The following is a 22,329-nucleotide window of genomic DNA, read 5'->3' as shown; positions in this document are numbered from 1 at the left end:
GTGAATCCTTGGGAAGACAGAATAAAGAGAGAGAGAGGTGAAGAAGGTCCTACAAAAGCCAGACTGAACAAGTGAGTCTTCAGCTGCTTTATAAAGGAGACCTGACACGATTTGAGGATGGTTAGGACCCAAAATGCAGATACCCAGGATGACACGAGGCAGGAGTTGATATAAATAAAAAATCCTTTTATTTGTAGGACGAACAAAAAAATAAATCCAAAGGCAGGGAGCCAAAAATCCAAAAATGTCCAAATACTAAAACTAGAGATCAAAAACACTAGAGACACAAGAAGCACCAAGTACCACTAGAGATCAGGAACGAGAAGACTGACAGAATTACAACAATGGACCGACACAAGACTTAGACAAGGACAGGGTTTTATACACTGGGGCTGGAGTGATAGGAGACGAGGAGCAGGTGTGTGGAGAACTGGCACAGGTGAAAGCACTAATGAGAGGAGGAGCAGAGGAGGACACCAGACCTGACTGGGGAAGGACACACACACATACACACACACACACACACCTAGCTGGGGAAGGACACACACACACACACACACACACAACTGAAATAAAGACCTATATAAACTAAGGTGGGGAGACTGATGGGCTCGACACACGGGAGGCGACAAACGACCGCGATCAGTGAAATTCGTCGCTGTCGCTTTTATTACCTGACACACGGGAGGCGATCCGCGGCAGCGGCCAGCAGCAAAGCCGTCGACGCGTTCTGTTCCATGGTGAAATTGAAACTTCCGTTGTTTTGTTTGGCTGTGTCAGGTTGGAGGGAATTAAGGTTATTTAAGCGGTTCCGAGTTAATAAAGTGATAGATATGATGTTTCACAAGGTGCTGCTAGAGTTATATGAAATCTTACTTCTGATTTTACTATAAAACATAATAATAATCAACTTCTCCCCCATGTTTGCTCTGAGACGTACGGATCATCCTGTTCGCTCATTGGTCAGTGAATGAAACCTCCGTTGATTGGTCCTCGTCCGAGCAACAGCGATGAAAAGTTGAAAATATTTCAACTTTCTGGGATCACGTCACTGGGTTGTCCATGCACGACACGTGCATGAGCACAAAATATCACACGCACGTTTTTCGCGTTTTGCTTAGTAGGAGGGAGACCCGCGATTATCGCTTTGTCGCGCATGTCTCATTGAAAATGAATGGAGGAGAGGGGATGTCACCTCCCGTGTGTCGAGCCCATAAGAGACATGAAGAAAACCAGGAGAGAGCTGGGGACAAAAAGGGCTGGAGCTACAAGGACACAGAACGTGAAGGAACACCTGGAGGGGCTGGGGATGACTGAATGAACACAGGGCCTGGGAGGAATGATCTGGAGGGCTGCAAACAGGAGACATATGAAGAACACAGACACATAAATGAGACGCAGACAAAGGACACATGAGGGCGCTATGAGACACAAAGGGAGAACTTAGAGGGATGGAGAACACAAGGAGACACATGAGGGAAGACGCAGACATAGACCATGACAAGACCACTGAGTCCACTGATCTCAGGCTCAGGGGGAGAAAGGTCCAGAGTCTGGGGGCCATAGCAGCAGATGATCTGTCACCTTTGGTCTTTAGCCTGGTGCTGCACAACCAGTAGGCTTTGGTCACTGGACCTCAGGGACCTGCTGGGGGTGTAGGGACCGAGATGAGGAAGAGGCAGGATTGGCCATGTGGGCTGCCTTCTCTTCAGATCCGCTGACTTAACCAACAACATCACGTATGACGGCCGTGGCATCAGCATGAGTGCTGCACATCTGTGTTTAGCCTGGTCCTCTTAGGCCAGGCTCGTCATCCACCAACCACAGCCCCCTGTAAAACAATAGGAACATGTTTAAAGGTGCATTATGTAGGAATGAAGTTAACATGACATCCTGTGGTAAAATGCTGTTTCCACAACCACCTTAAAGAAGTGGTAATTCCCCCCTCAGAGTCTTACTCCGCCCATGTATCAATTTTAAAAACTGCAACATTAGTAGGCGTTGCCTGGAGGACCGAGAGGGCGGAGCCGCGGCAGTGACGAAGATGATGGCTAACTAGACGATGCTAGCTCCCTTCACTCTGAGCAGTTATTAGAAGTGGAGGACGTTTCTCCCCCTCCTTACCCAGACACTCGAGAAGAAAGGGACCAAGTCTATTTGGAGGAGACAAGCGGACCTGAGCCTTATTGTTTTGAGCTTGTGAGTTGCCTTAAACTACCGGAACCGACCCAACAGAACCAGCTCTGAATGGTAAGTAGCCGTTAGCCATAGCATCGGATTAGCTGCAGGGTTTGGCTCCACGGCCCTAGAGAGCTAGTATTCAGCATGTTTTAGAGGTTTATCTGCTTCAGCACACCTGGTTTTAATCAGCAACAAATAGCTGAGCTGCTTAGCAGCTAATCTAACCTGTTAAAGCAGGAAAATCCACTGAAACGTGCTGGAAAGCAGGTCTCCAGGAGCCCTGGGCTCAAGTTACAGTCTGCTGCATAAAGTTATGAAAATACCCCATGAGAAAATTATTCTGTAAAGTGTTCAGCTCACTAAAACTGCCCTGATTTCATTCACTCATTAAGAGGCAATGCAGTAAGCTGTACATGCAGGCTAACACTCTGGCACGTAACTTTGGTATGTGCTCAGATCCTGTTAAAGTGTCCCTCTTTCGTTCCTTTTGTACTCCTCTCTATACAGCCCACTTGTGGTGCAACTATAGTAAGGTAGTAATGAAGAAGCTTCAAGTGGCTTATCAGGATGCTTTTAGAATACTCATGAAGCTCCCTAGATGGACTTTGGCAAGTCACATGTTTGTTACGAGTAACATCCCTACTTTTCATGCGCTTCTGAGGCTCTTCATGTACAAATTCATCTGCCGACTGAGTTTGTCAGCTAACGCGGTTGTTAGAGCGCTGTCATCTTTATCTTACAGTGACACGAGGTACTCCTCAGTCCTTTTTAAACATTGGAGCAACTGCCTATACGGTTTTTAATTAGAATGTGTTTGTATTTTATTTTTATTTTTATTTTTTATTCTTGTTATGGACATATCCCTTGTCTGAAATAAAGTTTGATTGATTGATTGATTATTTATTTACTGATACTAGCTGCTCTTGGTTGCAGGTGATCCTCTGGTGTCTGCAGCTGGTCTCTGCTGGTGTCGTCAGGATCAGGAGCTTCCAGAAGAATGTGCCTTTCAATGACTCTTTCCCCCTTATTTGTTATATTAATTAAATAAATCTCAGTTTATATATTTCCTGTTTTTGTTCATGTCCATAAATACTTAAACATGCTTGAAATTAAATCGAGCTTTTAACAGTGAGGTGCTACTTTAATTCATCACAATAGAGCTAGTTAAACATGCATTGTGATAATTCAGTTAATGTAATTTATAAATATCCATTAAAATATCAAAACTGGAATCTATATGAGATATTTGGCAGCACAAAAAAAACTTGTCAAACACAATATTTATTATAATAATTGTAGGCAGACAGGAGACAGAGCTGATGGAGGTTCTCAGTCATCGAAGGATGGCTGAAGGCTTTCCAGGAACAGGAGATGTGGTGTTGTCTCTTCTCTCTCTATTCTGCCAGATGAGCTGATAGGTTACAGGTGTGTGAGGACATCCTCATGCTGTCATAACCAGATGACAGGAGTTATCAGGTGATCAGCCAGGCTAATGATGAGATGCAGAAAGAAAACAAATCCAGGACAGTGTACAATAATATGTGGTGTTGCTCACCTTATGTGCTCTTATAGAGTTATTAACGTGTGCCTGCCTCATGGTGTAGAGTCCATATTTTGCTGAGTGTCCTGCAATAATGCAGGTTATTAGTTAATTTACTTTTGATAGCAAAAACAAAATATTTAATGTAAAAGTTATTTACCAGGTGAATCAGCTCACACGTCACCACCAAGTGTCACAGGGCCAGAATCAGTAGCCTCCTTCATGATGTCATGATGTAATCACATACCTATTTAATTGTTAATATCTTAAAAATTCAGAAATGTTTTAATTTTTTTTTACCTTGAACAGTTCACTGAGCTTGCACTGTCACTGAGGTGGAAGCTGGAATCAACAGCAGACACCTCACATCTTGGTCTTTTCAGGGGTGTGGACGCTGCTCTGGGACCTTCTGGGAGATGAATTTCCATCATGGTCCCCGTGGGTCACCAGACACACTGCGGCTGTGAGCTCCATTCTGGCTGGCTATGTAAAAACAAAGAAGCAGCACATTTATAAATGTTTAAAAGAGCATAAAATCACGTGTAACAATAATCTGTAAAACAAATTAAAACTAGAAGGTAATAATAAAATGTTTACACAGAAGATTATTAAAAATAATTCACCTTTGCTACGGGTAAGGCTTCACGTCAGCCTGGACAAGTGCATTCTTGCAGCTAAATCAGTCTGACAGCCAGTGTCTTGGGTAGATTTAGCCTGAAAAAAAATAGAATCACATTGTTGTTGGGAGTTTATAAAGTCAGATAATATACAAAAGAAACTGTCCTATATAGGCGCTTTATAACATTCCTAGTGTGTGATCGTTGTTATAACGTAAAAGTCAGTCACACATGATGTGGGGAGCCTGAAATGCGACCTCCTGAACAGAATTCCTCACAGAACCGGGTCACAAGCTGGATTTCACGCTGTAATGCCGTCTGTCAACTAGTGCTGCGTCAGTTAGAGCCACTGTTGCAGAATTACCGACTGACACAAAAACAACCCAAATTTTCTCTGAGCCTGGCAGTAATAGTCATGTGGACCGTTTTGTCGGCCAGGGCTTTGAGATATGTTCCGATTCGCCGCTGATTATAACCATCCCGTTCCAAAGGCAGTGCAGGCTGATATTAGTTAAATGGAGTGAACCACGTCTCTCAAGCTTTGCATTTAGGTAGGGAATTGTCTTTAAAACTTTTATTTAGCGTACTCACCTCAGACTGGAGCCCGTCATGGTGGGGGAGCAGAGTCGGTGGGCTGCATCTAAATCGCGGAAGAGCCACGGTGGGCACAGCCTCCCTCTTCAAACGGAGACGTGCAGAATGGCGGGTAAAATGCTGGTTGCAAACTACAGCACCAGGCGGGAGATGAAAGTTTTCCAGACACCGATTGCGTGCAACCACTGGCGCCTAATTTCAAAGTCCAGCAGAAAGGAATGCAACCCCACAGAGCCACCGCAACCATACTACACTACACCTTCTCACCATACTAACACGATATGGAGCACTAAACCTGAACTAATTTCCTGATAACACTAACAGCCAAACACTAACTAAACTACACTATCCAACAGCCAAACTAACACTAAATAAGTATGTATAACAGTAAAAGCTATGCTAAAGACTATGATATGCTAACGCTATATGCTAATGCTGAACTACGGCTAACCGTCCTACACTCGCTTGCAAATCCAACTCCCAACTCGCCACAAGGCGTGGCCGAGACTCCCGATGCTTTTATAACTTTGACACAGAGCTGCTACGTAGTACTCTACTGGTTTACGTAGTGTCTTACTCTTTAGCCATTGGCTAAAATTTATTCAAAATGAGTCAAATTCTATGTTTTAAGCTGAAGGTGGCGCTATACGGTGGTATTTAGGCAGAATTTTTAATTTTTAAAGAAAATGCACCAAAATGCTAAAATAATGAATACACACATTTAAAACACTATTAGACACTCATTTATACAGTTCATCAGCAAAAAAAAGTTAATTTAGACGTCACTTGCTCTTTAAACAACTCTAGAGATCCCCCCCAACTCCCAAATCACTGATGGTAAGCAGTCGTTACGTCCCTCCTTCCTGCTTTGAAAGGAGAAAAACTGACAACCCAGCAGCTGGATATGAGAAATGTTTCAGTAGGACCTTCCTTCCTAAATGACTGAAACATCAGACTCTTTTGGGATTTTCTCACTGTAAAATTCTCACTACAATCTTACATACTGCACCTTTAACACATTTGCATCAGTAATTTCATATAGTGGAACTGAACAACATTAAGACTTGCTGTGTATTATGTGTGGGTGTGGGAGGGGCTAAGTGAGTCTCTCTGAGGTGTGTGTGTGTGTGTGTGTGTGTGTGTGTGTGTGTGTGTGTGTGTGTTAGGACCATGAAAAGGATGGGTGAGAACCCCCTGTAGTTTTCTGTGTATTTATGGTCCTGATTAACCATCAAGTTCATCTGAAGATCTGAAGTTTAAAAGCAAAAGTTAATAATTCCTCTTTGTGTAAAAATAAATAAATCTGAAGTGTTTGAGTGAGTTTCACTTCACACGCATGCATTTGACGCCTGTGTGTGTGTGTGTGTGTGTGTGTGTGTGTGTGTGTGTGTGTGTGTGTGTGTGTGTGTGTGTGTGTGTGTGTGTGGTGTGTGGGTGTGTGGGTGTGTGTGTGTGTGTGTGTGTGTGTGTGTGTGTGTGTGTGTGTGTGTGTGTGTGTGGGGTCGGACTCGGACGGTCCTTCAGTGGGTCAGCAGGTTTTATAGTTTCTCCAGAGACAGCTTACACGTGCTGCCGTGGCTCCGAGGTTGGACGCTCATTGTTGGATTTGGTGGTTTGTAGGGTCGACCAATCTTGTTGCTCTCGCAGTCGCTCTTTTGATTTTCTGTACAGCTTAGCACGCAGCTGCCGGCCACATCGCTTGATCTTTAGCTTCGTAGCTAATTCTTCAGGACTGAGTTCATTAACTCCATCAGTCAACCGATGGCCATTAAATTATATAACTCCTCAAATAAACACTGTTTTTGATCACCACCATCTCGAGTGGCTTCCTAAGTGTACATGCTACTGCTGTTGTGCTCCAGGTTTCAGCTCTGTTAGCACAGCCCTGATGAAAGGGATTTGGGAAACCAATCACACCTTTTACAATGCCACGCCCCTTCATATAATCTGTGCATGTGCACGCAAACTAGCATTTATAAAATCCTTGTGTGATAGGTCAAATTCCTGCTTTAGTTGTTTGAATGATTTCAGGCTGCATCCCGTAAACATGAATAAATAGTCCACTTGTCATAGCTTTTATCCCAACTAGGTATAAAGTTTGGTATTTTCATCATTTGCTGCTCTACTTACTGAACTTGATCAAGTTTATATCCTTTGTATGTTCGACCATATTTTCATAATTTCTTTAAGGCAGTAATTCTTAATCTTAAGATTTCTTTGTTTTGCTTTAGTTGGAAAGGGCAGCGATTGTAAAAGCATCTTTGGACAAGCGCTCTGTTCCATTTCTACCCATAAAGAGTCTCCATGCTTCGTTGTCCATAAGGTCAGGGCTTCATCTGGTAATAAATCCTTAAATCTGGTACATTTAGCCCACCCTGTCTTTAGATAACAGGACTGTCTTTTATTTCATTCTCGCTTTTTTATTTTGCCATAAAAATTGAGACGATATTCTAACATTTTAAAGGTGGAGCCAAAATGTTTTTTACACTTTTAACACTACCTGATCATCTTGTGACGTGTTTCTGTTACTTATGAGTAAAATGAAAAGACAGAATGTGGCTTCAGAGACTTATAAACACTCACCTGCAGGTAAAAAGGTGGATTTTTTTTACTATCACGCAGATTATTACAACCTCATACCAAAGACTTTAAAGAAATAAGACCCAATGCCTCCCTGCTTGACTCTCAGCATTAAGGGTTGGACTCGGGGTTAAACCACCAAATGGTTCCCGAGCGCAGCCGTGTCTGCAGCTCACCGCTCCCCCAGGGGATGGGTCAAACACAAACATCAGTGTGTGTGTGTGTGTGTGTGACAACTGATGGGCACGAGTGTGTGCTCTGGTGAAAATCTCCGCTCAGTCGTAGCTGATGACTCAGCAGTTTTCCTGCTTGATGGGATCATTCTACAAGTGGTTCTTTTTCCAGCTGCAAAACCTCCTTCAACCGTTTAGCCACCGCTGTGGTTGCTCCGGTCTCCGGGGTACGCCAACGATCTGAGACCATTCAGTCGTGGTAAACGTGTGAGAGAATATTTAAACTACAGCTAATGCAGATTAAACACAGCATAAATACATGTGTCTGATAGCTGCTGGAGCCTCGTCACAGCTATGGATTACATCCAGCTTTTCCTTAACAGGTCCTCAGTGGGATTAATCTATCTCTCTGTCTCTTTACGTACCCCCCCCCCCCTCCCTCTTCAACCCCCCCCCCCCCCCCCAGGTTGCTGAGACATCAAACTCCTTCCTGAGTCGCATGCTGAACAGAGACACCATCACAAGAATAACATATAAGAGTAAGTGCTAAAGCTTGTTCTCTAAACACCACATTTCTCCATTCTTTATTAACGCGGTGACAGATTTTTACCCAACGTGGAAAAGCTGCTTGTATCTGACATGACTAGAGGGGTTAGGGTTCACTGGGGACTTGTGTTCAAGGTCCTTAAGAATGGATCCTGGGCTCTGCGTTGGTCCACGGTTGCTGCGCAGAGGAACCCTTGGGAAGATTGCATTTACGTCTCACCGAGAGACTCTGTCTCTGAAACTTACAGGTTGTCATGGTTCCCAGGCTTTTGAGCAGGATTTCTGTGAAAATTAGACTTCCTGCATATAACAGGAGGGAACAGAGCATGTTGTACCGACCAATCAAAGAGCAGAAAGAAGATTTATCTCTGTCTGACGGCGGCTGTGTGTCTGTAATTCAGCTTTCCATCTCTCCACCAAACACATCTGTGTGGTTCCCTGTCTGCTGCCACACGGAGGCTCTTTCGAGTGTGTGTGTGTGTGTGTGTGTGTGTGTGTGTGTGTGTGTGTGTGATTTGTCTGAGCAAAAGGCTGTTATGGGGAGGAGGAACGGGTCGTTACTAATAAAGTGGAGGAACTGGTATAAATGCATGTATTCTGATGTGTTCTCTGGGTCTTTATTGTTATATCACTCCTCATCAGGTTGGTTGTTCCGTCGTAGGTTTGTTCCTGTAGTTGGGATTTTAAAATCTCTCTACATTCCCTCAGTATCTTCCCAGCTGGCTCAACTTGAGCAGATTGGTTTTCACTGCTATGTTTGTTACTGGTTACTTCCTTTAATGCTGTCCATCCCGTCGTCCGTCCATTTAAGTATTTTGTTTATCAGGACTATATGGGAAATGGCCTGTATTTGATGTAGTGTATTGTACAGTTTGGTGGCAGGAGAATCTCGTCTCTGCTTTTTGCGGATGATGTGGTCCTCCTAGCTTCATCCAGCTCTGACCTTCAGCTCTTGCTGGGTAGGTTCGCGGCCGAGTGTGAAGCGGCTGGGATGAGGATCAGCACCTCCAAATCTGAGACCATGGTTCTCGACCGGAAAAGGGGGGCTTGCCAACTCCGGGTCGGGGGAGAGGTCCTACCTCAAGTGGAGGAGTTTAAGTATCTCAGGGTCTTGTTCACGAGTGAGGGTAGGAGGGATCGGGAGATCGACAGGCGGATTGGTTCGGCGTCTGCAGTGATGCGGACGCTGAGCCGATCTGTCGTGGGGAAGAGGGAGCTGAGCCAGAAAGCCAGGCTCTCGATTTACCGGTCCATCTACGTCCCAATCCTCACCTATGGTCATGAGCTTTGGGTAATGACCGAAAGAACGAGATCGCGGATACAAGCGGCTGAAATGAGTTTCCTCCGTAGGGTGGCCGGGCTCAGCCTTAGAGATAGGGTGAGGAGCTCGGACATTCGGGAGGGACTCGGAGTAGAACCGCTGCTCCTCCGGATCGAAAGGAGTCAATTGAGGTGGTTTGGGCATCTGGTCAGGATGCCTCCTGGACACCTCCCTGGGGAGGTGTTTCGGGCATGTCCTGCCAGCAGGAGGCCCCCGGGTCGACCCAGGACACGTTGGAGAGGTTACATCTCCAATCTGGTCCGGGAACGCCTTGGGGTTCTGCCGGAGGAGCTGGTGGAGGTGGCCGGGGAGAGGACGGCCTGGAGCTCCCTAGTTGGGATGCTGCCCCCGCGACCCGGACCCGGATAAGCGGAGGAAGACGACGACGTACGGTCCTCCAAACCCCCAAGGCGCTTTACAACACAATCAGTCTTTCACTTACCCACACACCCATTCACTCAGCTGCCACAGAGGTGGGACTGCCAAACGGAGGCACCCCCGGTCCCTCCGACCACCACCACCAGCAGGAAAGGTGTCATGGTTCGTGGTGAGCAGCCTGTTTTTTCCTGAGTCTTGTTTGCAGGTGGGCGTGCCTGAGAGCGGCCCATCTGATCCTGATCCACGCCGGCTCAGACTCTAGACAGGACATCGTTATGGAAAGTCAACAGTCCTTATTTAGACTGTGTTGTTCTAAAGACGTGGTGTTTATGTGGGTACCTTCTCACATCGGGGTTGTGGGGAATGAATGTGCAGACCACAAAAAGGAGCTTGTAATGCATACATAGATCTTCCATGTAAAATTAGTAAGTCGGAGGCAAAGTGTGTTATTAAACTGTTATAAGTGTGTTATTAATCCAATCCACCGGTATCCGTCCCTCCTATCATATCCAACACTTTAGCCCTGCATGAACTCCATTCAGACCCTCCTACAACAATCATCCAACACTAACAAGCGCTTGATCCAGATGGACACTATATTAAATTATCAGTGTTTTACTTACCTGGTCTCTGAAGTTGATTCTGTATGTCGTGGGTCAAAAAGCTGCCCCTCAACATGACACAAGGCAGGTTAAGTGTCTTGCTCAAGGACACAACAGCAGTGCTCTGTGGCAAGATCGGTCCTACAACCCTCCGATTACCAGACAACCCGCTCTCCCTCCTGAGTTACTGCCTCCCCTTTAAAAATGCACACTTTAATTTGACCACGGTCTGTTCTGTTAATGACTGAGAGGTATTAGATCACATTTCTGTAAAAAATAAAAAAAATAAGATTTAATTTTGATATTTTCAACTAATGTACCATCTCTGGTGTTTCAGGCAGTTTTAACCAATATGCTGTATATGTACCTCAAGAAAAGGGCAAAAAACACGTCACTTTTGTTTTGCAAATAGAACTTTAACATGAATGCAAAATTAATACAGACCTAGAAATGCATAAAAGTGTAATAATAAAAGGTAGAATTGCAAAGTCAAACAATAACCAGTCGAGCAAATCACACGAGTGTGTGTGTGTGTGTGTGTGTGTGTGTGTGTGTGTGTGTGTGTGTGTGTGTGTGTGTGTGTGTGTGTGTGTGTGTGTGTGTGTGTGTGTGTGTGTGTGTCAGATACAGGTAAAGCACAAGGTGTTGGTCATTCTGTCATTGTTGGGCGTGACGTTTTTGTAAATGGTCACAATGAATAAACCGCCAGTAAATCTGAAACGTTCCATTAAATTATGGCTCATTAATATATTTGAACCTTTAATATCAGATTGATTCTGGAAATAGGTAACTTGAGTATGCCAGGGAACCAACACTCATCAATAACTTGACACAGAAGCAAAAATATAGTTTATAACAATCAATTTGATGTTATATTTCTACAACTAATGATGATGCAGGATGAGTGATTAGGAATGATGATTAAAGGTAATATCAGCTGAGACAATGATCAAAATCTGATCAAACATGATCTTAGATGTTATTAAGAGTCTAATTAATTTCTTTAGGAAAGAATGTGATGTCTGGGTTCATGAGAATAATCTGGCTGAATGCAGGGATGTTTAATCCTAACCCATCCAATGCCAGTGTGCAGAATCTACGATGTGATGAAAGTTCAGCTGACCGCAAAGACGTCTCGTCCAGGAGAGTTGTTTTGACTTCTGGGTTATCAAAGGTCGTAGTGCCTTGGAATCGGCATGGCTGGTGAAGAAATACCCCTGCTTCTTCTGCTGGAAGCTGGCGGGTCGTTTCACGTCTGATGAAGTTGTTGCAGGTTAAAACAAATAACGGTTGTTTTGGTTCTGGAAAAAGGTGGTTCTACGTCGCTAAACAGTGTTCTCTTGTGAGATCTGCTGGATCTGCTGGATCTCACAAGAGATGACGTTCAGCACTTTGGCTAGAACTAGATAATAGAGGATGTGACTGCCTCTTTTGATGGTCCATGTTGGACCAATCAGAGGCCAGAAAATGTAGGAGCCGTTAACAAAAACCCTTGACATCACATCCGTCCTAAGAAAATAAAATATTTCACTTATTGTGGGATCTAAATATGATTTAACTGTCATTGTTAAAATGCTGATATTACGTGACACGATTGATAAATCATCATTAAGTCATCAAGTAGATTTGTTTGGTGCATTTATTAATAATAATATTAATAATGTTAATAATAATGATAACACAAGTTTTATAAAGAGCTTTTCACAACAAGTCAAACACGCTGTACAACCAAAGACTGACAACAGACAAGACAAATAAACGCAACGAGAAAAGGTTAACATGAAATGAATGCTTGGTTGAACAGGTGAGTTTTTAGTGCTTTTGTGAATTTTTGCAGTGAGTCCGCATCACACACGTGCTGTGGGAGAGAATTCCATAAGGTGGGGGCAGCAACAGGAAAAGCTGTGTCTCCGATGGTACGGGGCTGGGATGTGGCTACCGGAGAGAGCAGGTAGGAGGCAGAGGATGAGGGGAGGGGTGGTAATGACAAAGGTCAGAGATGATGGGGAAAGGTTACTGAGAGCGTTGTAGGTGATGAGTAATGCCTTGAACTAAATACGCTGTTAAACTGGAAGCCAGTGAAGATCTTTTAAACCGGGGCTATGTGTTCCCTGCTACAGCTGTAGGAAAGAAGCCTGGCAGCTGAGTTTGGAACATATTGGTTCGTGTAGGCGTGTACGAAGGGGGCCGTATAGTGTACTATTACAATAGTCAGTTCTGGATGAGATGGTGGCATGGACGAGTGTTTCTGCAGCCTTGAAGGACAGAGCAGGGCGAAGGCGGGAAATATTATCAAAGTCGTTTTTATTGTCATTTCTACCACGTGTGCAGGACATACAGAGAAACGAAATTGAGTTTCAGTGCACACAATTCAGAGATCAGACATACGTGGGTAAGACACATGACAAGAATTGGTGCCTGCAGTCATTCACAGCATGAGTCGTGCTACCTTAATAGATAGATGAAAAGGGAGTTACATGAGGATAAGTGGGGGTAAGGTAAAAAAAGGCATAGCAGAGTTAGACCCAGCGGGGAGTAACTCTATTATACAAAAAAATACTCCTTAACATAGAAGCACAAACAGCACAGATACAAACATCAGAGTCCAATGGGGAGGCGGGGATGGGCGGGATCCCGAAGCCTCCAATGGGAGCTGCCGGTACGGCGCATCAGCCAGCTGCAGACCAACAGGTGGGAGGGAGAGTTAAGGAACAGAGAGCACATTGAGTTTCCCGCAGGTCGCTGACCTCAGCAGAAGTCTCAATCTGAAGGCCGGAGGGGGAGGTCGGGACACAGCATCTGTCAGCATTCCTCCTTTTGTGGGGGAGTGTTGATCAGCCTTGAGAGGCTGTCTTGGCGTCAGATAAGGATAAACATGACTTTGTTTGGGGCAGGCAGAGATAATTTTCCTCTCTGCCTTGGAGTCTATAAGTGGTCATTCATTTCCACCAGTGAGCCAATTTTACGTTCTAAACGTCCCCACATCGTCCGGCGACCCTCTCCGAGATGATATCCATCATCCATCATTATGTAGGTGAACGTAGGTTATTTTAGTGGTATTGCAGGAGTATGGTTAGAAGGCAATGCTGCAGTCAAAGGTGACACCGCAGTTTCTGATATTCAATTCAATTCAACTTTATTATCGGACTCAAGGTCCACGTTAAAAAAGAGACATAAAAACGATACAAGATTATAAAAGACATGCATACCAACATCTCCACATGGATGACTGGTAATGCACTGCACTAAAATGGGGATCAACCAGCATCTGCACATGTCTGTTCTTAGAGTTCTTCAATCGCAGGATAAACCTGTACATCAAATTCCTCATTACGGCTTGGAAGGTCCTGACATGAGCATTACAAAATAAAAGACTTGCACTGCAGGACCGAGGCTTCCCTAGCAGCGTCCTAAATGCATCGTATGCTGCTTTAAGCTTATGCAAGCTGGCTTTCCTATACTTACACCACAAAGGTGCAGTATACAAAGGTGTGCAGTAGGTTCTAAAAAGGTGGATTTTTATCTAATCAGAACACACGTGGAACTTCCTGACCAAACTATCGGCTTGGGCATACAAAGCGCGACATTGCCAGTAAATGTTGTCATCGTCACAGAGCTGATCTGTGATGATGTGACCCAAATATTTAGCTTTGTCACTGACACTTATCTTCTTGTCGACCGAGTGGTTCGACAAATCAGCACAACACTCTTTTTTGCATTAAACTGCACATCGTACTTCAGCCCATATTCAGAGCGTGTGTTTAGCAGCAGCTGAAAACCAGCACTGCTGGGCGAAATGATGGCCAAGTCATCAGCATACATGAGATGATTAATCAGATTGTTACCAATCATACATCCACTTTTACATTTCTTGAGTTGATTTGACAAATCCATGTAGAGGTTGAACAGAGCAGGTGACAGTAGCCCTCCCTGATGCACCCCGTTGTTAATGCCAAAGGGGGCTGATGTGGTATTGTCCCATTTAACTTGTATTGTCTGATTAGAATACCAGTATGCCAAAATCCTCACAATGCTATCAGGGACACCTCTAGCTAGCTTAGCTTCTGCTTGAGGTTCCATCCTGTTTTGATGTTTTTAGTCTTCACACATGTAAGGTATGGACTACTGCAATCATAAATAGCATCAATAATGCCTTCATACGTTATACAGAGGTCCTTATAGTGAGCTATATCATTACAGTTGAGATCTGTACACATAACTACATGTCTGGGTAAATGTACATTACTCAAAGCAGTATCAGATTTCAAACAATATGCCTCAAGATCCTCTTGTGAGAGTTTGGACCATTCCATCATAACTTTGTAGCCCTTGTTTACTTTCGTGATTACCTCTGGAAGACCTCCGACGTCCAGCTGCATAACAAGCGGCACATGATCAGACACTGAGTAGTTGTACATGATCTGCAAAGATTTCAATCCAGCATTGGCGTCAGCAGTACTGATGCAATGATTCAGCCATGACGTGGTGTTCCACGCTTCACTTACATAAGTAAAGCTGTCAGGTGGTAACAATAGCTGGCTAGAAAAAATAAGGACGTACTCCTCACAGAACTGCAACATATGCTCAGCAAACACAGACCGACCGTCTGTGATGTCAGCATTCAAGTCACCTACCACACAAATAGCTGCAGAAGGATGCTCCTGGATGAAAGAGTTAATAAAAGCAAGTCTATTCAGGTATAAGTCTTCGTTCTGCAGAGACTCATATGGTGCATAGGCATTCAAGATGACAACCTCCTTATTCCCTACTTTTAAATGAACAGCTCCAGTTCTGACAACATTTAATACTGAATCTTTTATGCCATAGGATGGCCACACCCCCAGCTATCCGTCCTTTCACAATCCCAGAAGTCAGATCCACTGTAGACTCTCCAGCTCCATGGAGATGGTCATTAACAGAATTCAGCTGTCCCAGGTCCTGTCTAGACAAGAATGTTTCCTGAAGGCAAAGTATGTCACATTTCTCCAGCAAGCTATCCACAACCAGACGCCGAGCTCGGTCTGCAGCCGTATTTCCAACATGCAGACCACGACAGTTGTAGGAGATAACCTGCATTAATGAGACACTGCAGATGCTACTCCAGTGGACTCTACTGCAGCCGGTTTCACTGTGATGTCGGCAGGCCCTATAATTTTCCTAGGCTCATAGTATCGCCGCACCATTGATCCTTCCGGCCACAGCTCCGGGTTGTACACCTCATAAACATCCTCGCATTCCACACTGATTTTAAAAGAGCTACATCTGGTGTTCCCAGTGACAATACGTTCACAGCGAGCATCACGGCCAAGTTTCCCTTTAAGATAACTACCAAGTGTGTCAGCATCAAGGTCAGGAAGGAATTTGGTGGCAAAGACATGAACAAGCTTAGTCCGAACTGCTCGTATTTTACTTTGCACACCGGTGCCATAGATTGGCTCTGGTCTCCTGCGCGCCACTTTATTGTTGCGTTGCTTTAAACGTGCAGCATTGCTTTCATCTCTCTTACTCCAACCTTTTTTAACCACCTCACTCCATTTAGGAGAAGGAAGAGGAGAGACAGTACCTTCTGCGTTATTATTCTCAGCAGCAGACCCAACGTCCCCCGGGCAGCCATCTTGTTTCGCTGTGTCAATGAGTGACTCCAAGCTCTCAACCTGGAAACTTGCCAACCCTCCTGAGGTTTCTCCAATTGTAGCTACATCAGCTGTGTGTGCACCAGTGCTGGGGATCCCCCCTGCTGATGCTCACATGTCCACACTTAGCTGTCCCCCTCCATGGGGCAAAACATGTTGTTCCATCACAGCAACTCTGCGATCAATGGTGGAAATGACTCAACTCAACTCAACTCAACTTTATTTATAAATCGCGCCTTACAGGCAAAAAGATGCCACCAAGGTGCTACACTGATCAAATAAAAACATAAAACATTAAGTCCAGAAAATAAAACATTGTATCACACGATACAGATAAAAATACAATGAGTAAAATCGCTATAAGTAAAACAATAAAACTAGTTAGAAAGGTTAACAGACAGGTCATAAAAATATGGTTTTAGCCTTGCCTTAAAAACCGCAACAGAGGTGGAGGCCCTTATGCTCAGAGGAATCTTATTCCAAAGCTTAGGACCTGCCACAGCAAAGGTCCTATCACCACGCGTCTTTAGACGTGTTCTTGGGACCGAGAGGAGCATGAGGTTCTCCGAGCGGAGTGACCGTGAAGGGGTGTATGGTTGAAGTAGTGACACCAAGTAAGGAGGGGCCAAACCATTTAACGTTTTAAAAACTAGTAAAAGTATTTTAAAATGAATCCTAACATCAACGGGCAGCCAGTGAAGCGCAGCCAGGACAGGAGTAATGTGGTCAAACTTGCGCCTGCCCTCTAAAAACCTGGCAGCAGCATTCTGGACCATTTGCAACCTGGCTATTGAGCCCTTGCTCACACCGAATAGAACAGAGTTGCAGTAGTCCAATCGCACCGTAATAAAAGCATGGACCACCGTCTCAAGATCATGACATGTCAAAAACGGTTTGATCTTTGCCAGCCAACGAAGGTGGAAAAAGGAGGAGGAGATCATTGATGTGGGTGTCAAAACTAAGGGCGCTATCCAGTTTAACACCAAGATTAGTCACCGATGTAGTCAGCTGGCCATTAAATGACCCACAGTCAGTTAGGGAAGAGTCAGAATGAATGCTTGGAGCAAACAATATAGCCTCTGTTTTCTGATCATTTAGGCTCAGAAAATTTCCAGTCATCCAGGTCTTGATCTCCCTCAAACAGTTTGTAAGAGTAGAAATAGAGAGACCACTTGACGTGTTCAGAGGCAGGTACAGCTGACAATCGTCAGCATAAAGGTGGAATTGAACTCCAAGCTCACGACAGATGTCACCTAAGGGCAGAATGTAAATAGAAAACAACAAAGGTCCCAATATTGAGCCCTGTGGTACCCCCCCCCCCCCCCCCCCCCAAGGTAGATCAGAGTACTCTGAGGAATAACTTCCCATCCTAACACACATTTTTCTATTTGTCAGGTATGATCTAAACCAGGGGTATACAAATACTATTTAAAAAGGTCCAGTCAGAAAGAATTTTTTTAGCCCAAGGTCCGAAAGATCATTATGTCCGACCTACAATAGTGTGACATGTATTTAAGTATCCTAGCAGTTTTATCAACATCTGCATTATTAATTTGCATATCAAATCAGAAATACTTCAGTGTAATTCAAATACTTATGACATTTATTGTCACTTAAAGTGTTGAACATGTAAATTATTTCTTATTTGGAATGTTCTCTCATTTACTAAATAAAAGTAGAAAAAAGTGTCAACAAGAAAATAACACATGGCAACTGAATCTTCACAAACTACTAACTTCAGAATAAATGTAGAAAAAGCTTAATTTTTTACATTTTTCCTCTTCACGTGCGAACTAAAAAGTCTTAAAATGATTTTAAAAAATGTGACTCTGCACACATGTAATAACTGAACATATATTTAGGTTAATGTTTTCCACATTTTTACTTAGTGAGAGAAGTGAGCTCTTGCTTGTCCTGCCAACATTTTGAATCTGGGCTTGAATGGAGACAGAGCCATCCTCATGCATGTGTGGAGATGCTCATTGGTGAGCCTGGAACGATATTTGTTTTTTATAATGTTCATTGTGGAGAACGCTGCCTCACAGTTGTGGGTGGAACCAAACATGGTCAGGATGTACAGGGCTACTTTCTTTAGACGTGAGAAAGATGTCTCAGGAACCATTTGGAGCCAGAATGAGGAAGGGTCAGTCCTGGCAGACAGTTCATTCATGGCCAAGTTTGCTTGGAGGTCAACTAACTCCATCTGAAGATCCCTGGCATTTACCCACTTAAAATGCTGTGTGGCTTCCTCTGAGAAGCTCCTGACATCTGTGATGAGGAATGGGTTCTGAATGAACATGGTGAGCTGCTGGCCAATGCTGAAGCTATCAAAACGATTGCTGAAGTTAGCAATAAGCTTATCAATGAAGACAACAAACGATGAGACATCTCGCTGTCCCTGAACCTGTTCCTGCACTGCTGGGAAGTGGACACAGTCTTCCTGCAAGTCCTCCTTGAACATTTCAAGTTTTCTCTGAAAGGCACGGACAGCTGTCATTAGTTCACAAATGGAATTGTCCTTGCCCTGTAGCCTCAAGTTCAGTTCGTTTAGATGTGAAGTTATATCAACCAAAAAGGCAACATTGTCCATCTGCTTCTCATTTTCTAGAAATGTAGAAAAATGTGTTGCCTTATGATGTTTTAGCTCTGCCAAAAAAGATGCTACTTCCCTCCTAATGGCCCAAAAGCGTGCTAAAACTCTGCCTTTGCTGAGCCATCTCACATTGTTGTGCAGCAGAAGATCATCAGCATTGGCATCAACTTCTTTGAGGAATTCTCTAAGCATGCAATGCTGGTAGGAAGAGGACGCTCTAAGAAAGTTGATCATTTTCATCACTGAAGTCATCACCTCAGCATGCTCATCTGACAGGGAGGCACAGAGGACAGATTGATGAATAATGCAATGGTAGGTTAAGAGGTCAGGGTTGTCTTTCTTCATTCTTGTTACAGCTCCCTTTTCTCTCCCTATCATAGCAGGGGCTCCATCTGTAGTTATTGAAATCACTTTTGTAGGCTCAGTTCCTCTCTTTGCCAACATCTCCATAATGGCCAGGTAGATGTCCTCTCCTGTTGTGCTGGTCTGAAGAGGAGTAATACCCAGCAGGTCTTCATAGAATGCTTTCTGCTCTGTGTAATAAAACCTCACATAAACCAACAGCTGAGCATTATCACACACGTCAGTGGACTCATCCACAGCCAAACCTACACATGGTGCCTTCTGTATTGCTTCATCTAGCTGGGCTACAACATCCTGAGTCAGTATTTCACTTTTCTTTGTAGCAGATGATGCTGATATGGGGATTTGCTTGATTTTTTCACAAACTTCTTGTTTTTCTTTTCCTTCAAACAGTGTTTCAGCAACTGCTGTCATACACTCTTTGACAACCTCTCCATCAGTAAATGGTTTTTTGTGCTGACCCAAAATCCAAGAAACTCTGAGGGAACTCTCATGGGCTCGTTGCTGAGCAGTGAACGTGTGGCTCAGGATCCTGGTGGACTGTTCATATTGGGCTTTGAGACTACGTATTTTCTCTGATCTTACTTCTGATCTGAGGGGATATGTTTCTTCAAAACATTTGTGTTTTGTCTCATAATGGCGTTTCACATTGCCACTTTTAATAAGTGCCACTGTTTCTGAACATATGAGACAAACAGGTTTTGTGCCACCAGTGGGAAGAACAAAGAGAAATGACTCTGTCCATTCTGGATTAAATGCTCTATTTTCGCTGTCCACTTTCCGTTTTTTAGAGGCTGCCATTTCTGCTTTCTCTACTTCTCTCCGTCTCACCCGCCTGAATCTCTCCTTGTCACTGCTCTCCTGTTCTTTGCCTGAATGTCTCCTTCTTTCCACCGCTCTCCGCCTGAATCTCTCGTTTTCTCTGTTCGAATTTCTGCTCTTCGCTGCTCTCCTTCTCTCCGGCGTCTGAACAGTTTATTTTCGCTACGTATCGCCTGTATTTTCTGGCAGGAATGCAGCATGTTATTGGCTTGTTGGTGTCACGTGGTCTGGCTAAACTCGCGCACAATTGGCCTGTGGGTGTTCGTGGATGCTAGAATACTACCGTAAAGAATGCAATAGCTGCACCGGCCATAAGCGGTTATACAATTAGGCGAACTTTATTTTGGCATTAGGCTCGGGTCCACACCAGACAGCATTTCGGTCCGGATCCGGACCCAGGTCCGCCTATTAGTGATCTCTGATCTAAACCATTCCAGGGCTAACCCTGAAATCCCGACATAATGATGAAGACGGTGAAGCAGCACTTCATGATCTATCGTGTCAAAGGCTGCCGTGAGGTCCAGCAGAAGTAGCAACACAGAATTACCGCTATCAATCGCTAGATAGATGTCACTGAGCACTCTAACCAGAGCAGTCTCCGTGCTGTGTAGAGCTCTGAAGCCAGACTGGAAAGTCTCAAAAATGGCATTCTCGTCCATAAAAACCAAGAGCTGGTGGTAAACACATTTCTCTAGTGCCTTACTTAAGAAAGGAAGTTTAGAAATGGGCCTGTAGTTTGCAGCCAGCGAAGCATCCAGTCCAGGCTTTTTGAGCAAAGGTTGAATAACCGCTTTTTTGAAATCGTCAGGGACTGTACCAGAACTGAGACTCATGTTAATTATGTTCAATATTAAAGGGGCGACTACTGGAAAGACTTCTTTAAGGAGGAGCGTTGGCGTCACTTCATCTGGCGAGCCACTCGGCTTAGCCTTCCCAGCGATCTTGATCAGATCATCAAGACTAATTTGTTGAAATGCTACCAAACCTCTGGTGGCAGTAACAGAACGGCCACATACTGGTGCCCTAGACATGGTAGCCCGGAGCGCAGAAACTTTCCCAATGAAAAAGTCACTGAACTAATCACACATTTTATCGGAAGCCTGCACCACATGATGATCATTTAGTTTCAGAACTGAGTCAATAGCTGTATAAAGTACTCTGGGGTTGTTTGAGTTTAAAGAAATGAGATTTGAATAATATGCAAATTTCGCAGATCTAACTGCCTCTTGGTATGATTTCCAACTGTCACGTAGAGCAGTTAGGGAAACGTGCAGATTATCCTTCTTCCACTGTCTCTCGTATCTTCTACATGTCCTTCTTGCGGCACGAGTAGCGTCTGTTGACCATAAATTTACCGTACGCTTTCCCCTCCTGGGCCTTAACGGCGCAACAGTGTCAAGGATAGCCTCACAGGTCTCATTAAAGCAAGTAAGCAATCCATCCAGTGAGGACTCGTCTGATAAATCAAAGAAGGCTTGTTCAAACAGTGAGGTGAATTGAGTTGCAGTGTCAGAGTTCACATGACGACTTTACCTACTGGGGGCAACAGGTGGCAGCAAATTACTTAGCAGAGTAGTCTCAAATAATATGGGATTATGGTCTGAAAAAACTGCCTCCTTAATAGTCAGATTATCTACTGAACACTCCAGTGATAACACAAGATCCAGTGTGTGGCCACATTCCTGTGTGGCCCCATTAACCCACTGCATAAGTCAAAGAGTTGACAAGGTTGATGAAATCAGACACTAAAGGTTTTCCAGGACAGCAGATATGAATATTAAAGTCTCCCAGTAGCAAAATCTGCTCGTATCTAGCAGCCCAGTTTGCTAGGACTTCTGAAAACTCTGGTAAAAAATCCTTATTGTAGTTCGGGGGTCTCTATACTACAGCACAGAGGATTGGTTGCGGATGACCAAGTTCGAATAAGCACAGTTCAAAACTGGTATTAGGAGACCAGGGCTGCAAATGTTTCATCTTCAAATGTGCTTTATAGATAACCACCAATCCACCCCCACGTTTAATGGTCCTCGGCACATTAATAAAAGCACAGTCAGCTGGGATCAGTTCATTGAAAACAGCGGACTCACCAGGAAGAATCCATGACTCCGTCACACAGAGGATGTCAAGAACATGCGTTGTAAAAAATTCCTTCACAATGAATGTTTTGTTAGCCACAGACCTAGCATTGACCCGGCCCCACCTTAAGGACACTTCAGAGCTGCTGCTGGTGGAGGAAGCTCTTGTCAGTGATCGGAGATTCCTCAGATCAGCTCGTCTCCGACTGAATCTCCGAAAGGGTGGGGAGCGCATGCCAAACTCCCATGAATTGCCGGCAACAGGAACGAGCCAGGAATCCACCGGATCCACCACACGCCACAGCGCCAGG

The 22,329-nt window shown here is 44.3% G+C and overlaps 1 protein-coding gene and 1 long non-coding RNA gene across 4 annotated transcripts in view; one reads left to right on the top strand and one right to left on the bottom strand.

The window, feature by feature from the left end:
* Nucleotides 1–22,329, top strand: part of ca10a (carbonic anhydrase Xa) — a 239,639-nt gene that overhangs the window by 206,068 nt on the left and 11,242 nt on the right. Inside the window, exon 6 of the mRNA XM_054736412.2 lies at nt 8,152–8,224. Coding sequence (XP_054592387.1) covers nt 8,152–8,224 — 73 coding nt within the window. The remainder of the gene's footprint in view (nt 1–8,151; nt 8,225–22,329) is intronic.
* Nucleotides 3,445–4,121, bottom strand: LOC139063466 (uncharacterized). Of its 3 annotated transcripts, XR_011516813.1 has the most exons (4): nt 4,022–4,121; nt 3,882–3,939; nt 3,737–3,807; nt 3,445–3,670 (listed from the first exon to the last, which is right to left on the bottom strand). It is a non-coding gene; the product is annotated as an uncharacterized lncRNA (long non-coding RNA). The 3 variants fall into 3 exon arrangements; XR_011516812.1 differs by having other exon boundaries at nt 3,737–3,939; nt 4,022–4,117; XR_011516811.1 differs by lacking the exon at nt 4,022–4,121 and having other exon boundaries at nt 3,737–3,986.

The sequence above is a fragment of the Nothobranchius furzeri genome, chromosome 16, assembly GCF_043380555.1.
Source record: "Nothobranchius furzeri strain GRZ-AD chromosome 16, NfurGRZ-RIMD1, whole genome shotgun sequence".
In the NCBI taxonomy this organism is placed as follows: domain Eukaryota; kingdom Metazoa; phylum Chordata; class Actinopteri; order Cyprinodontiformes; family Nothobranchiidae; genus Nothobranchius; species Nothobranchius furzeri.
This window is presented reverse-complemented; position numbering and strand designations above follow the sequence as displayed.